Here is a 15,363-nt window from a genome sequence, read left to right as displayed (position 1 = left end):
GAATGTCTTCAGCAACTCTGTTCTTTTTTCAGCTGTCCAGGCATCATAGAATGGAGACCAGAAGCTGCCGTTTGATAACTGATACTCCACCAGTAAATGTCACAAACTCATGTTTTTTTTATTCATTCGTAGGATGTGCGCATTGCTGGATAGGCCAGCATCTCTTGCCCATCCCTAATTGTCCTTGAGAAGGTGGTGGTGAGCTGCCTTCTTGAACCACTGCAGTCCATGTGGTGTAGATACACCCACAGTGCTGTTAGGGAGGGAGTTCCAGGATTTTGACCCAGCGACAGTGAAGGAACGATGATATATTTCCAAGTCAGGATGGTGAGTGGCTTGGAGGGGAGCTTCCAGGTGGTGGTCTTACATTTGTCTGCTGCCCTTCTAGATGGTAGTGGTTGTGGGTTTGGAAAGTGCTGACTAAGGAGGGTTGGTGAGTTCCTGCAGTGCATCTTGTAGATGGTACACACTGCTGCTACTGTGCGTCGGTGGTGGAGGGAGTGAATGTTTGTGGATGGGGTGCCCATCAAGCGGGCTGCTTTGAGTTGGATGGTGTCCAGCTTCTTGAATGTTGTTGGAGCTGCACTCATCCAGGCAAGTGGAGAGTATTCTATCACACTCCTGATTGTGCCTTGTAGATGGTGGGCAACTTTGGGGAATACTAACTGAAGATCCTATTTACAGCTTGCCCATACATTACAGCACTAACACCTGCTGTTACCATCCACTTAAATTCCAATAAAGGTCTGAATAAAGAGATGGAAGGATGCACTTCTGGCTTCTTCTAGCCAAAGAGAGAATGAACTTGGATTGAGTGAGAGTGTGCACGGATTTGCATGTATGTGACATTAATGTACAATCAACTACCCCGTCCTCTCTCCAAAGGCTTGGATGGTTAAGGTGTTGAAGCAGCTAAGTAATTCAGTAGGTCTCAGGTTTATTTCCCTGATCCCAGTTGGTGTGCTACAATAGCCTCAGTGAGTCTGTGCCACAGAAAGGAAAACAGGTTAGGTTGCTACATGGCTACCAGTGACCTTTACTTGAACTGGCTGGATGAAGGCATTGAGTGAAAAATACTCACTTGTCCAGTCTCACACATGAACAATAGCCACCTAAGGCACAGAAAAGCAACCAGTGCCTGAGGTACTTTACCGCAGCCAGAGTTTGGACTTTCATGACTTAAGGAGGTAGTAGATTGATCTGAAGCTCCAACCCAACAAAACAACATGTAGGCACAAAATTGCTATCTTTGTCTGCATGTGGCAGGTTAATAAGCGAATGCTCAAATGCAGATTAATGGGAGAGAATTTAAACAGAGCCTGGCATACCTCGACTCCGGCGCACCATCTCTTGCCGAGCTCCTACTGTCCCAAGAATGGCCTCCTCCAGTCGTGCTTTCATATCCTGGGATTTCTTAAATGTCAGGCTGTTAATCCGCTCAAAAGATTTCTTACCCTGAAACCAACAAATCAATAGCAACTTGAAAGCTGTTTAATGGTGAGATTCCTTTGCTCTCGTGGCAACCTGTCTTATTCTTGCCTCATGTTAATAGAGAAATGAAGAGACAGCGGACCAGTGGACTATATCACCCATCAGCTCTCACTCAGTGAGCAAATGTACCAGAAAGCAGACCTGCCGCCTATCAATGCAGTTAGACAGACAAGATTCACTGCAAATCTGAGAGCAGAGTGGCTGTTTAATGTCTGCAAGATTCTCAATTCTATTTCTAGGTCCTTAAGAGGATTTTATGATCATACATTTAAATATTTGAATGTTGTTCAGAAAACAGAGCCAAATGCTAACAGAATGACAAACACGTGTCTCATGCCAGATCTAACTGAGAGGTTTCCCCACACCATAGACTAAAGGAATGACTAAAATCTCAATTACTTTATTAAGAAATATATGTAAAATGTCATAGTTTGCAGCATAGGGCATAGCAAGGGAAAACAGTGAAGACAAAGAGAGGTACATCAGGAGGCAATGATTAAGTAATGACTTGGTGGGCTTTTAAAACCTGACAATTTTTAGAGGAAATTAAGGATCTGGCACAAAATCTAGAAGTTCTGATCCTTAAGGTAATCTGTGGATCACGATCCCAATCTTGAGACTATTCCATTCAAAAGCTTTTACAACAAGAGGTACAGAGGGTGAAGAGGTTCAGGTCTTGACACAAACATACATAATCCACACGTATAGCAGCTATCTTTAGCTTTTCAGAAACCCACTGTGGGAATGATCGGAGTCTAACTTTGGTCAGGATGCATTTATACGAATAAACCTTTGGTATCAGTCGGTGAAAATAAATTTTAAAAATACTAAACTCCTTAGATCTTATGGTAAATAAGACTCATTGTTGCTATTTTCTGTATGGATAAGGTACAACATTTATCTTTTAGATAGATGGGACCACAGAAAATCATGAGTTTGATGGTACAACACCAATGAAGAAGTAGCAGGGATTTGAAAGAAGTCAAAGACCCCTAACATAATACTGATTGCTGATGGTTACAGTCAAACAGCCTTTATTTTAGTTATTTAAAGTAAAGCTACTTATGTTTGAGTTAACTTTCCAGTTCTTCCCACAGCAAACCTGCTCATGGTGCTCTATCATAAGCAAACCATTTATCAAATTTTGCCTGATTACACGACTTGTGATATGTTTAATGCATTAAAGGTGCTATCTAAATGCTATCTTTGTTGCTTGCCAATTGTCTATGCTATGTCTGAGTCAAGGGGAGAAAACAAATACAACACACATTTAACGAACCACATATCAGATTTTGGCAAAAGAAACGTAGGGCCATTACTGAAACTGAACTGTAGTCACAGACATCCATTCACACATTACAGGCCCCATATCCCCGCAGCTCCGTGTGCTTACCTTATATTCGAAGCAGGATATGCAGAGGTACAGCAAATCTAGCAGTCGGTTTAGCTGGAAGACTGACAGGTCTGTGAACCACTTCTGCAGGATCTCCTCATCTGCATTCTTTAGGACCCAGAGGAAACAGATGAGAAGGATGCGACTTGATTCGGCCGACAGGGTGGAATACTGCCGGCTGGGCTACAAAGACAGAGAAATTTGCATTACAACTGTTCCAGCTTCAGTACGTATTACAGCAGTCATGTCTGTAGTTGGGCAAATGGTACAGACTGTTTTCAGACTGCTGGCAGTAGGGCTAGTAAATTAGTATCACAAAAGGTCAGGGAGTCTGGCTGAAATAGAAAATGTTATTACTTAAAATAATTCCTCTCACCTGTCCCAAAATGAGCCGAACTAATTCCTTTTATATGTGGTATTGGTAAGCCAATATCCAGCTTGTGGTAGGGTAGTACGGGTTGAAGCCATGATTTCTACAAGATGCACTGCAGGCATTCACCAAGGCTCCTTAGGCAATACCTTCCAAACTCAGAACCACTAACATCTAGAAGGACAAGGGCAGCAGATACATGGAAACACCACCACCTGAAGTTCCCCTCCAAGTCACTCACCATCCTGACTTGGAAATATATTGTCATTCCTTCACTGTCGCTGGGTCAAAATCCTGGAACTCCCTCCCGAACAACACTGTGGGTGCACCTACACCACATGGACTGCAGCGGTTCAAGGCAGTAGCTCACCACCATATTCTCAAGGGCAACTAGGGATAGGCAATAAATATTGGCTCAGCCAGCGAAGCCCACATCCCGAGAATGGATGAAAAAAAATTGGAGTAATAAGATGTTTCTACTTTTACAATACCCTAGTGGGTTTCCAATCTCATCTCCATTAAAGAGAAGGGTGGGGGGGTTTGGAACAATATAAACAAGCACAAGGAAGATCATTCAGTCGTGAGTCAGTTTAAAAATATCAAGACTACCTGCAGCCTGTTAGACGATCCAGGTGTTTGTCAACTGATTCCAGCTGCCCTAACCAGAAGTCCCTTCCTTGTGCCAATCACCCTGAAAAAATTGCTGAACTGGTTCAAAATTTCTCTTTTTTTTTACCAATTTCTTCAGGTTTTTCTAGTACAACTCCAACAGAATATTCACCACTACACTGTCACAACAACTGGGTGGACAACTTGCTCAGCAGGGAAATGGTGATCAAAGAGGGAAATACTTGTGCAGGGTCGGATTTTATTTTGCTGCATTTTTTCAGCAAATGTTTTAACAGTTTTTACAGACAGTTCTTAGTATACATAATATATGTTACAAAACCATAGCCTTCTTGAACTTGATACCAAATGTATGACGGACAAAATTACCGAGACAAAAGACGTGCACAATAGGGGGGTTGGGCAGGGATCCCCGATTCAGCTATGACTACAATCTAGAAAAGCGAATCAGTCCGGAAAACACTAAGTATTTGATTTACTCAAAGGGATCACCCAGCTCTGCGCTTTCAAGTGTGTTTGACCCTTTACCTGCATAGAATTAAATGATCAAAAGAAATAAACCATCACTGGAACAAGCTCATCCAGATGTTCCACCATCGTTGATTGGTGTCCTACCATAACAGGAAGCTGAAGTGGGGAGCTTCTGTTTGGGTGAGGTACAGGCGACCCTGCTATTGCCATGGCGATCGTCTGACTGATCATGCTGCTGTTCTCAGTGTCCACTTCATCCATCATTGAGGCAGTGAGGCGGCCCTTCTGGTTGCCGTTTTCTGCTGGGGAGGGGAAGCAACGAATATTTATTTTAGAACTTTATGAAGAGCCAAAGACAAACCTTCAAGTGATCAGAGTTTGCTCCCCACCATGATTCACATGCACCAGGCTTATTTGCTGGGACGTAACATGGATAGGCAGCAATCACCACTACCCCAAACACTGCTCACAATCATGCCAATCACCATCTTTCCATCACTGATTTTAATCTCTTCTGTTTTTTTCCTCTCCTCCCAACTCTCCTTTTTTTCCCCCACTCAGGTTTTTTGAAGGCCTGAAATCCTTTTATTTCCTTCCTAATACCCCTTGTCTCCACAGCCATGCCCCAATTCCAATTGATTGTTGCCAGGTCTGTCCGAAGGCTGTTCTCAAATTCCTCCATGGCCTTGCCCCTTCTTATTTCTGTAACGTCCTCAAGCCCTATTACCCTCAGAGATTTCTGCACGTGACCAATTCTGGCCTCTTGTACATCCCTGGTTTTCTTCACTCCACCACTGGTGGCCATGCCTCAGTTGCTTAGGCCCTAATCCTCTCTGACTCTCTCCTCCTTTAATATGTTGATTAAAACCTAGCTCTTTGACCAAGGTTTTGGACACATATCCTAATATCTCATGTGGCTCAGCGTCAAATTTTGTTTGGGATTGCTCTTGGGAAGTGCTTGGCTGTTTTCTTACATTAAAGAAGCTATATAAATGCCGTTCTGTCTACACTAATCAAGGGAGAAAGTCAAATCTCTGCAGCACTGTGTGCTCTGAGATACTACACTTTCAACTACAGTTAACATAGATCATTAGTGATGTTGCGAAGCAGAGGACCCTGTTATTCCCTTTCCTACCTGTGAAATCGTACAGCTGTGGCAAGGTGTCCATGACAATGCCGATCAGTGGCAAATACAGCTTAGCAACATGGGCTTTCACCTCGCAATCGGTGTAACGAGGGTCTGCATCGTGACTGCACATCAGGTTGTGGATTGCGCCGATCGCCTTTTTATGCAGAAAGAACAAGCTGGAAAAGAAAAAGTACGCACACACACCAAGGGTGAACCTACCCACAAGACTGTAACAGGCAACATGCTAATGGTCCACCAGTGCTGTCACAAATGGTGGATGTTTGAAATTGTTATACTGTCTCCGCTTGAATTATGAATAATATCCAAGGGTAAAAATACTTGCAATTACGTAGCCTTTATCACATTGTCATACTGGCAAACATGGCAGTTATTTTGTGTCAGTAATAACTCACAAATAGATAAATGTCCACTTTAATCTGTAAGGAGTTACCTGGTTCAGGTGGGCAGCAGTGAGCCACAACACTTCACATTCCCAGGCATTAATGCCCATTAAAATTGACGCATGATACACACTGCCTCAGCTACAGGTTCTCCTGTGGCACTCATCAGCAACTTTGTGAGCAGCATATCTGTTCATTCAGTACAATATCATTACATTTAGCAATTCTGAAAAGAACATAAGAGATAATTGGAGTAGGCCATTTACCCCTTCGAGCCCAGAATTAGAAGTGTTTTGAGGCACCCTGGGAGATGTGATAAAGTGCCATATAAATGCAAATTCATTGTCAAAATTGCTAAATTAGCGCAGTACAGGGATTGGATCAGAGACTCAAAAAGGAAAACCTGGGCTCCCCGGTGGGTCAGTATTCTACCATACTCTCCTTCTATTCACTCAGCATCTAGCATAGCTCAGGTAGGTTTTCTTCCCCAATTTTTTATGTCCTCTTTTCCTAAAGGCTTAAACAGTTACACTGAAGTTTACAGAGACATTAAAGACTCTCCAGTCTCTTGCTCAACTGGCTATAGCTCCCAACGTGAGCTTTGGGAAGATCAATTCTGGGGCCATCACAGCTGAGCCCAATTCTGTCCTCAGCCAATGTTCACGCACTGCAGTTCCTGGAATTGGGAACTAGATCCTAGGCCTGTTTTTCAGTTTCTACCTGGACATTAATGTCGAATGTCTCTCACACCCCTACTGAGAGCATGTAACAGCACATACACCAGGGATCCAAAAGAGACACCTGTGTGAGCTCATTCATCCACAATATCAACATTGCTTCATTCTGTTTGTTTGGTAATTGAGAATGAGGAGCTTTTACCCTTCAACGTCAGGTTCGAGGATCAAGGCCAGTTCAGTCAGCAGTAATCCCACGAGAAAGTGCTGTTGTCGAAAAGGCACGGACATCTCAAACATATTGGCTATCTTCTGATCCTGAACATGCATGGAAAAGCCTGAACTCTGCAGAATGAAGTATAATCTTGGTCAGCAGCAAATCAAATATAGTCACAAAACATGTCCTCACAGGACAATTTTAATTCCATACTTGTTTTTATAGAAAAATATCCTGATCTGATCTGGCTTAAATGTGACTCCAGACCCACAGCAATAAACTTGACACTTAACTGACTGGCCTAGCAAGCTACTCAGTTCAAGGGCAGTTAAGGACAGGAACAAATGCTGGCTTTACCAACAATGCCCATTTTCCATCAAGGAATAAATAAAAGAAAAAAGAACCATTCCAAGAATGATTGGTTATCAATTTTGACATTATAGCTTACATTTATCTAGTGCTTTACCAATAGCTGGTTAATAAATGTGCAGTTAACATGCTCTCAGATATCAGCCTGCCTGCATCTCAGTCAACATCCACTAGGCACTTCCACAATCAGACCAAAATCAGGAACACACCATGTAGACTCTCGCCCTCCTGGATGTGTTCGCACCTTAGTGTCAACACAATTTAAAGTTTCTCCCACCTTTTTATTTTCCACCTGAGAATATCCAGCACACAAATCTAGAAGCTGAATGATGAATCCATTGTACCCAATGACTAGCTGATCAGCGCCCTCCAGAAACGTAGACTGAATTGCTTACACATAACAAATTTGAGTTCAACTAAGGGAGGGGGATGACTCAAGGATCAATTGCAGATCAATCTGGTGGCAAATGAACGTGTAGTCTGAAATACTCTTTAGGATAAAGACTTTGCAAGTGCGCAACACTGAACATACTCAGTGTTGATAGGAGGACACATGGTGATCTCAAAGGTCCCAATAGCTTAGGCATTAAGTGACCACAGTGTGGAGCTAGGCATAGAAAACTAAGGTCCAATATTCAGTTCTTGCTCTGTGCCAAGCTTGCTGACCTCAACTGAATAATTGGACCTGGGCTAGAGGGAAAATAAAACCAGCCAGTGTGTCTGTTGCTGATGCTACTCAGTGACCCCTTCTGGAAAGTGCCCATATGGGCATGAGGAGAGAACAGGATCAGCCAAAGAGTCTGCCCATACGCACTGCCTGGACTCACCAATGAAAACTTGCCCATGGGATGAGGGGAGAGGTAGCTAGTACCTGAACAACTATACCCAGCTTGAAACCAGGCATTCATGTGATGCTTCTAGCAGCTGGACTGAGAGCAGCACAGGTGGAGGTCTGTGAACATATTGTGAGGAGAGGGGGAGAGAAAATTAAAGAGGGCAAAAATGCCTTTAAGAAAATGCAAAATACAAAATCTTCATGATTTTTTTTCCTGCAAACTTAAGCTACCTTAAAAAAATGTTTAAACTCTGACAGGCTTCTCAACCCAGCAGGTGGTTTACAGAGAGACTTTTAGTCAGATCTCTGTCTTTTAATCGTGCCAAAACTCTCAGTTATAATCCCCTTCCAATGTTACCTGAAAGCAGCTAAAGAAAAGGGAAGATTATGGAATTATACAACACCATAGAACTCATTGTGCTTGCTCTTTGAAAGAGCCATCCAGTTAGTTCCATGACCCCCTCTGCTCTTTTCCCACAGCTCTCCAAATTTCTTCCCTTCACTTATTCATTCAATTCCTTTCTGAAAATTATTACTGAATCTGCTTTCACCACACTTTCAGGCAGTGCCCTCCTGATCATGGTAACGCGCACGTAAAATAAATTCTCATCTTGCCTCTGGTTCTTTTGTCAATTACCTCGAATTTCCATTTAAATCTCTTGCTGGTGCCACTCTGCTCAAATCTTTCAATGAAGTTTGAAGGAGCAGCATCAGGAAGGTCCTTACCTGGGAAGTGGCTGAGGAGACCGATGGGGACGGGGATGCAGGTGGAGATAGTGTGCTGCATGGAAGATTTAGCGTGATGTAGTGTTCATGGCTGCAGATAATGCGGATGAAGTCCAGTCGTAGAGCAATGAGAGCATTTGGGTTCTGTGAATTCTGCAGCTTATTACTGACCTTTGGATGGGAGGAGGGAAAAAAAAACACAAAGAGCACTAACTCAGACCTGGAATAACACTGACGCTACATTTTTCCAAAGTACAAAACCCTCTCTCATTACTGGAATAGAATAAAATCATCTAGTTGGATAGTTCCAGACCATAACTTAGTATTGCTGAAAATCAGATGCCCTCACTTCCTATATGACAAGAGTTCAACTTCTGGCCTACACCATACAGGGCAAGACCTGAGCATCTAAACTATTCAGTGAAGGAGGAGACCAGAAGTCAATCTTTACTCAATTTAGGTTTATTCACAAAGTGGAACATTACATGTGTATAGTTCCTAACCGTATGCAACACCCGTCCCAGTGGCCCGCAGTATCAATATGTGTCTCTTTATATGTGTTCAAATAATGAATGCCCTCCACCTGTTTATCCTTACCCTTAATTGATACAATTAACAGAGCAGAATGAAGAGAGAATTATCTGTAACTTTTTTCTGTAGAACACTTAGATTGACAAATGGTTGTATTCATAGGAAGGGAGGTTTGGGAGAATTATCTCAGAATTGTTACAACACAGGAGGCCATTCGGCCCATCACGTCTACACTGGCCCTTCAAACAAGAAATGCACCTAGTGCTATTCCTTTGCCTTCTCCCTGTAACCCTGCACATTCTTTTTCAGGCAATAATCCAATTCCTTCTTGAACGCCTCGCTTGAACCTGCCTCCACCACACACTCAGTCAGCACAATCCAGATCTTAACCACTCTCTGCTGCATGCCAGGTGCTGTTCATTTGCTATTATCCTCCATTTCCTCAATCTATTGATGATGTCAAATATTTGGGCGATATTAGCGGTGAGGAAACCCCCCCCGATGTTGTCTGTTAATCTGATTAGGAGCTGTCTATTCACCTTCATGTCTCTACCATCTTTAGGCAAAAACTTGTGAGAATATTGGGTGGATAGGAAGAAATGAAAAAAAGTTGGCAATGGATTTGGAAACAGATAAGCTTTTAAACAGAACTCAAATGTTCTAATTCTGAAAAAACAGTCACTGACTGAACCATTTACTCTTGTTTCTCTCTCCATAGTTGCTACCTGACCTGCTGAGTGTTTCCAGTATTTTATTTATATTTCAGATTTCTGGCATCCATAGTATTTCATATTTGAACTATAAATGAAATTGCCTGGTCACACTTCTATCCTCCAGCTTCTTCATTCCTGCTTAAGTACTGGACTTCAACACACAGCCTGTAAATTAGTCAAAGACCAAAATACAGATATCCAGGGGTGAAAGAAAAGCTTACTGTTCTAATTAACAAGGACAAGACTATTAAAACATGTAGACTCTTGTGTATATTTTGGGACTGCCGGCTGTTTTAATGGGCTCCACCAGCGAGGACCCCCGAAAGTAATGGAAATCCTGTAGCGCCTTGGCTTTTTCTGTTTCCCAGTGGGATGTAGAAGTCTCAAGTCTGGATAAATATGAGTTTACACCCAAGTAAAATCATTCAGCGGCACTGAGATAATCAGGGCTCCTGCATACAATTTCAGAAGCAGAAGCTCCACCCAGCAATTCTTGCAGCTTCAGTACTCAGCACAATACCTGTTTGTAGTACATGCGAATGAGGTTGAAAACATATCCTCGGTCCATCAGGGAGAGCAAATCATTGAGAAAGAATGCCAAGCTGATGTTCAGCCGTTCCACCAATTCAATATCCTTTAAAAGATGCACATACGCACAGAAGAGAAATGACACAAATGTTGAAATATATTAAGACAAACAGCTCATAACACCAAAAACAGTCACAGCCTCAGAAGTTGCTTTCCAAAACAAGAGCCCACGTTAGCCTGTGTAGGCCACAGTTACAGAAACGCGCTGTATTGGAGAAAATTCCTGGCAATAGGCTGCTGGGGTTAGCCATACCCAGCTGCATTTACAACCACTCCCCCAGCTCCCTGGAGTTCTGCCGACAAGATTAATTTGCATAAAATGTTACATTACTCTAAAAACAGTGAAATCTTTACCTTCTGGAACCTGCTGACAATGTCTGCAGTAATCATGCTGGCTAAAGCCGTTATATCATCCACAAATCTCTCTGGGAACCTCATTTTCCGTAGGGCCTCAAACCTGTCTGAAAGGTGGAGGTGATGGCCCATACTTTTCACCTGTTTCAAAACATGCACACCAAAGTCAATACATCGTGGGGCGGGTCTCCAGAACCTTTCTTATACAAGGTTAAACAGAAGGATAATATTGCTGCACATAACCGTCATGCGCATTGATGAGAAGCCTAATGCATTATACACAAAGTGGTAGAAAAGGAGCAAAAAACTGCAGATGCTGGAAATCCACAACAAAAACAGAAACAGAAATACCTGGAAAAACTCAGCAGGTCTGGCAGCATCGGCGGAGGAGAGCACAGTTGACGTTTCGAGTCCTCATGACCCTTCAACAGAACTCAGTTTTGTTGAAGGGTCATGAGGACTCGAAACGTCAACTGTGCTCTCCTCCGCCGATGCTACCAGACCTGCTGAGTTTTTCCAGGTATTTCTGTTTCTGTTTTTCTTGTGGTGGAATAGGAGTTTGAGCCCATAATCCCCCATTTGGTGAGTTGCTAAACTCAGCAGGGCCTTAGGGAAGATGATGACTGATGAAGCAGGCATATCCCCACAGCTCTTTACAGTAGTTAAACTTCAGACTCGAATGAATGAGAATATCACAGAAACTCAAGCACAGCATCGCTAAGTGGTGGGACACAGTCCAGCCAAACACTTCATTGAATTCTCTATCTCGTCCATGGCGGTAGTGAGAAAGGGAGGATCAATCGAGCTATTTGCTTCTTGCTGTGTGGTTCAAACCACAACTGCAGTATCATGAGAGCAGAGAGTGTTGGCAGTCTCTTTAACTGAAAAAGGCTCGAGGCCTGAGCCTCTTATCTTCAGCCAGTGTTAACTCAAGTGATCAAAAACAGGAACCAGGACTGATTTATTCTTTCCTTGGTCTAGGAGGTACTGGAGCAATTGTATTGGCAAGACCAGGTCCAAGCTCAATATTTTCAAGTATAGCATTTCCGGCCCCACTCACCCACCCTAGCAATGGTCTATTCTATGAGTAATTATCTGTGCTCTCACTGGTAATCAAGCAATGAACAAATTTAAATAGAAATCTCTCCCAATAAATGGTGTTTCACACAATCCATTTTTCTGTCTTTCCTGTCACCTTTCATATACCCAAGGCAAGCTAATCATCTGTAATTGCATGATTCAACTGCAATGGCACTAGGCAAATAAAAAGGTAGCTTCATGAGAATCCCAGAGTAATAGGGTGCAATGCCAGTTAGTGACAGTGCAAGTGATGTGTTGGTCAGTGACATTCTGCTTTTCATGGGGTGTTTTGTCAGTCAGTGACAGCCCCTGTGTGATGGGCTGATGTGTCAGAAAGTGACAGCCCCTGGGTAATGGAGTGATCTGTCAGTCAGTGACAGTCCCTGTGTGATGTGTCAGTCAGTGACAGCCCCTGTGTGATGTGTCAGTCAGTGACAGTCCCTGTGTGATGTGTCAGTCAGTGACAGTCCCTGTGTGATGTGTCAGTCAGTGACAGCCCCTGTGTGATGTGTCAGTCAGTGACAGCCCCTGTGTGATGTGTCAGTCAGTGACAGTCCCTGTGTGATGGGCTGATCTGTCAGTCAGTGACAGCCCCTGGGTAATGGAGTGATCTGTCAGTTAGTGACAGTTCCTGTGTGATGGGCTGATGTGTCAGTCAGTGACAGCCCCTGGGTAATGTGTCAGTCAGTGACAGCCCCTGTGTGATGGGCTGATCTGTCAGTCAGTGACAGCCCATGGGTAATGGGGTAATGTGTCAGTCAGCAGCAGTCCTTGTGTAATGGGGTGATCTGTCAGTCAGTGACAGTCCCTGTGTGATGCATCAGTCAATGACAGTCCGTGTAATGGGGTGACGTGCCAGTCAGTGACATTCCCATGTAATGGTGAATTGCAAGTTAAAGACAAGAAAAGAAAGGCTGGTTAACATTTTGAGGTTGGGACCCAGATCCAAAGGCTTACTGTGCAGAGAGTTACATCCTTCAAAAGTTAAACAGTCTCTTTTTCCCCTCTTGTCAGATGGTGATGGACTTGAGGTGCATATCCTGCTTTTAGAACAGGTGGGATGTTAGTGAATGACAATAAATCTGACAAAACCACTGCAACTTTCTGATAAAGCAAACGCTTTGCAGAATTAGGCACACTCAAATCTTCTTGAATAGCCTCAAAGATGTCAGGATTTGAGTCATCATCTTTCCCAGACTAATTGAGTGAATGGGCATGACGCAGAAATGTTGAATCATCACCAGTGCTTACCATTAGCTGAAAGAAAAACCAGGCCTGCTGTAAGGCTGCCTCTCGCACATTGCTGGTGCTGACGACCCACTGTAAGGCCAATTCCTCGTGGAGCAACTGCACAACGCAAACAACAGTTATTAAAATGAAGAAACCACAGTTCACCGCCAATTTCTCAGAGCAATTAGTGATGGCAATAAAAGCTGGCATTGCCAGCGATGCCCACATCCCATGAAAGAATTAAAAAAATTGAACGTAGACATACATTCTTTGTTTATTCAACAAAAACAGGATGTTAACTCACAAAGGCCATACTTAGGGAACAGATCCAAAACAGTCCTAAAAATGCTGGGGCCTCTCAGCTGCAACATTAAGCTGACAACTGCATTCCGATCTGCAGAAGTTCCTTTAATTTAGACTTCCTAGGCTTAAAATGGGACAAACCAATTTATGCACAGCTTCAGCTCAGCAGTGGAATATTAAGTTGCCTGGTATAATGTTCCTGTCGTTATGAAACAGTGCATCGTTTGACTCACTGTCAACAACTCAATAGGAGATTTGCAAAATACATTCCATATTTAGACTTATTTAATATTTGGAGGGCCAGCTACTTGGATAATCCAGATGTCTAAGTGCGCACTGTCGGAAAATGGTGCTCTGGTGCCCTAGGAACTCCTTTCACCAAACACACATGCACTATTGTGGCGCAGTGGTAGCCAATATATAAATATAGCTGCCCTGCAAGTTTACAGACCACCATCCAGTGAAACGGAAAGGGTGGACTCACAGTGCTGATATAGGAGCATGGCTCACCTATATTCAAAATGTGGCTGATTGAGTAGTTAAGTATAAATATATTTTATAGGTGCATCCAAATCTGAATACTGGACGACCATTAAGTCTTGTGGGGGAGTGTTGCATTCACATGCGGGGGATCCAATAGCCGAGGCAGTACAATACTGACTTGGCCCTTGAGGGGCTCAGGTCTGAGTTCAAATATCGACAACTATTTTAACTCTGCTCTCTCTAGCCGGTGGCCTGTCAGTGTAACAGATGGGTGGATGGAGCGCTGTGTGACAGCTTTGTTCCATTTCAGTTACGGGTTAGATGGCAAACTTTGATGGGATTTTCTCATGATTTTAAGCGCTTGTCTTCAGAAGCAGTTAAAGAACGAAACAGTTCAGTGCTGCGGTAGGAGCATGGTGGGGTGGAGAATCTGGACAGATAAGGCTTAAAGAGGTCAGAGAGCTTTCTCTATCAGAACTGCTCCTGTGTATCAGGTTAGTATAACCCTTGCACTATGTCAGTTCAAAATCAAAATACTTCCTTAATGGTCATTTTAAATTCTATGGATGGATCACCCTAACCTGAGCACAGGTCTATAACCAGCTGAAAGTGTACTCCAAAGCTCCGAAAGCATTAGAAGAATTATATTTTTGAGCCTTTTGGAAAGCGCTGTCTAAACATTTACTTACAAACCATCACCATCTTAAACCTCACCATGCAAGGATATTCTTCACTTTCTCAAGTTACTGTAAACCACAGAGGTTTTTGGTCTACCTTTTTTGTTGAAAATCTTGGGTGACTGTGCTGTGAATGAATGAAGCCTTCCATATATGCAGACATGCGGTTGGGACTCCGCTCAGTTGCCTGTGAAATGAAGGACAGGAGCAAGATGGTGTAGAACAGGTATTAGTGGATGGGAAAAAAATGAGATGGTGAGTATAAGATAAACAGTCAGTATGAAACAGGAATGAGGGATGGAGATAACTCAGGTAGATGTTTTCCTGCTGGCTCAATGCCAACAGAAGGCATTTCTAAACTGATGCCCTGAGTTCATGGAGAGAATGTAGGGGTTCTCTGACATAGCTATTCTCACTTTGTATGCATATTAAACATGGCATGGAATTTGCAGCTTAGAAACAGGCCTTGAGGTCCAAATGTTCCATGTCGGTACTTATATTTTACATGAGCTTCCTCCCACTCTACTTCATCAAACCCATCAACATATCCTTCTATTCATTTCTCGCTCAAGTACTTACCTAGCTTCCCCTTGAATGCATCTATGCTGTCTGTCTCAACGACTCCATGTGGTAGCAAGTTCCACATTCTCACCACTCTCAGGGTAAAGAAGTTTTCCCTGAATTCCTCAATGAATTTATTA

The 15,363-nt window shown here is 43.1% G+C and overlaps 1 protein-coding gene and 1 long non-coding RNA gene across 10 annotated transcripts in view; one reads left to right on the top strand and one right to left on the bottom strand.

Annotated features, from left to right (window-relative positions):
* The window catches only part of LOC144668978 (uncharacterized), a 139,277-nt gene extending 136,593 nt beyond the window's left edge, over positions 1–2,684 (top strand). Inside the window, exon 3 of the long non-coding RNA XR_013573573.1 lies at positions 2,400–2,684. This is a non-coding gene — a long non-coding RNA (uncharacterized LOC144668978). The remainder of the gene's footprint in view (positions 1–2,399) is intronic.
* Positions 1–15,363, bottom strand: part of dock6 (dedicator of cytokinesis 6) — a 152,200-nt gene that overhangs the window by 41,787 nt on the left and 95,050 nt on the right. For 5 of the 9 annotated variants that reach the window (XM_078531490.1, XM_078531492.1, XM_078531496.1 and 2 more), the window contains 10 exons: positions 14,760–14,849; positions 13,221–13,316; positions 10,890–11,030; positions 10,468–10,581; positions 8,704–8,874; positions 6,762–6,901; positions 5,488–5,657; positions 4,497–4,654; positions 2,885–3,067; positions 1,329–1,455 (listed from right to left, as the gene is read on the bottom strand). In XM_078531490.1, the coding sequence (XP_078387616.1) occupies positions 1,329–1,455; positions 2,885–3,067; positions 4,497–4,654; positions 5,488–5,657; positions 6,762–6,901; positions 8,704–8,874; positions 10,468–10,581; positions 10,890–11,030; positions 13,221–13,316; positions 14,760–14,849 (1,390 nt within the window). The remainder of the gene's footprint in view (positions 1–1,328; positions 1,456–2,884; positions 3,068–4,496; positions 4,655–5,487; positions 5,658–6,761; positions 6,902–8,703; positions 8,875–10,467; positions 10,582–10,889; positions 11,031–13,220; positions 13,317–14,759; positions 14,850–15,363) is intronic. The other 4 variants (XM_078531491.1, XM_078531497.1, XM_078531493.1 and 1 more) reach the window with 3 other exon arrangements.

The sequence above is a fragment of the Cetorhinus maximus genome, chromosome 28 (assembly GCF_964194155.1).
Source record: "Cetorhinus maximus chromosome 28, sCetMax3.hap1.1, whole genome shotgun sequence".
NCBI lineage: Eukaryota > Metazoa > Chordata > Chondrichthyes > Lamniformes > Cetorhinidae > Cetorhinus > Cetorhinus maximus.
The sequence above is the reverse complement of the archived record's forward strand: the minus strand, read 5'-3'. Positions and strand labels throughout refer to the sequence as shown.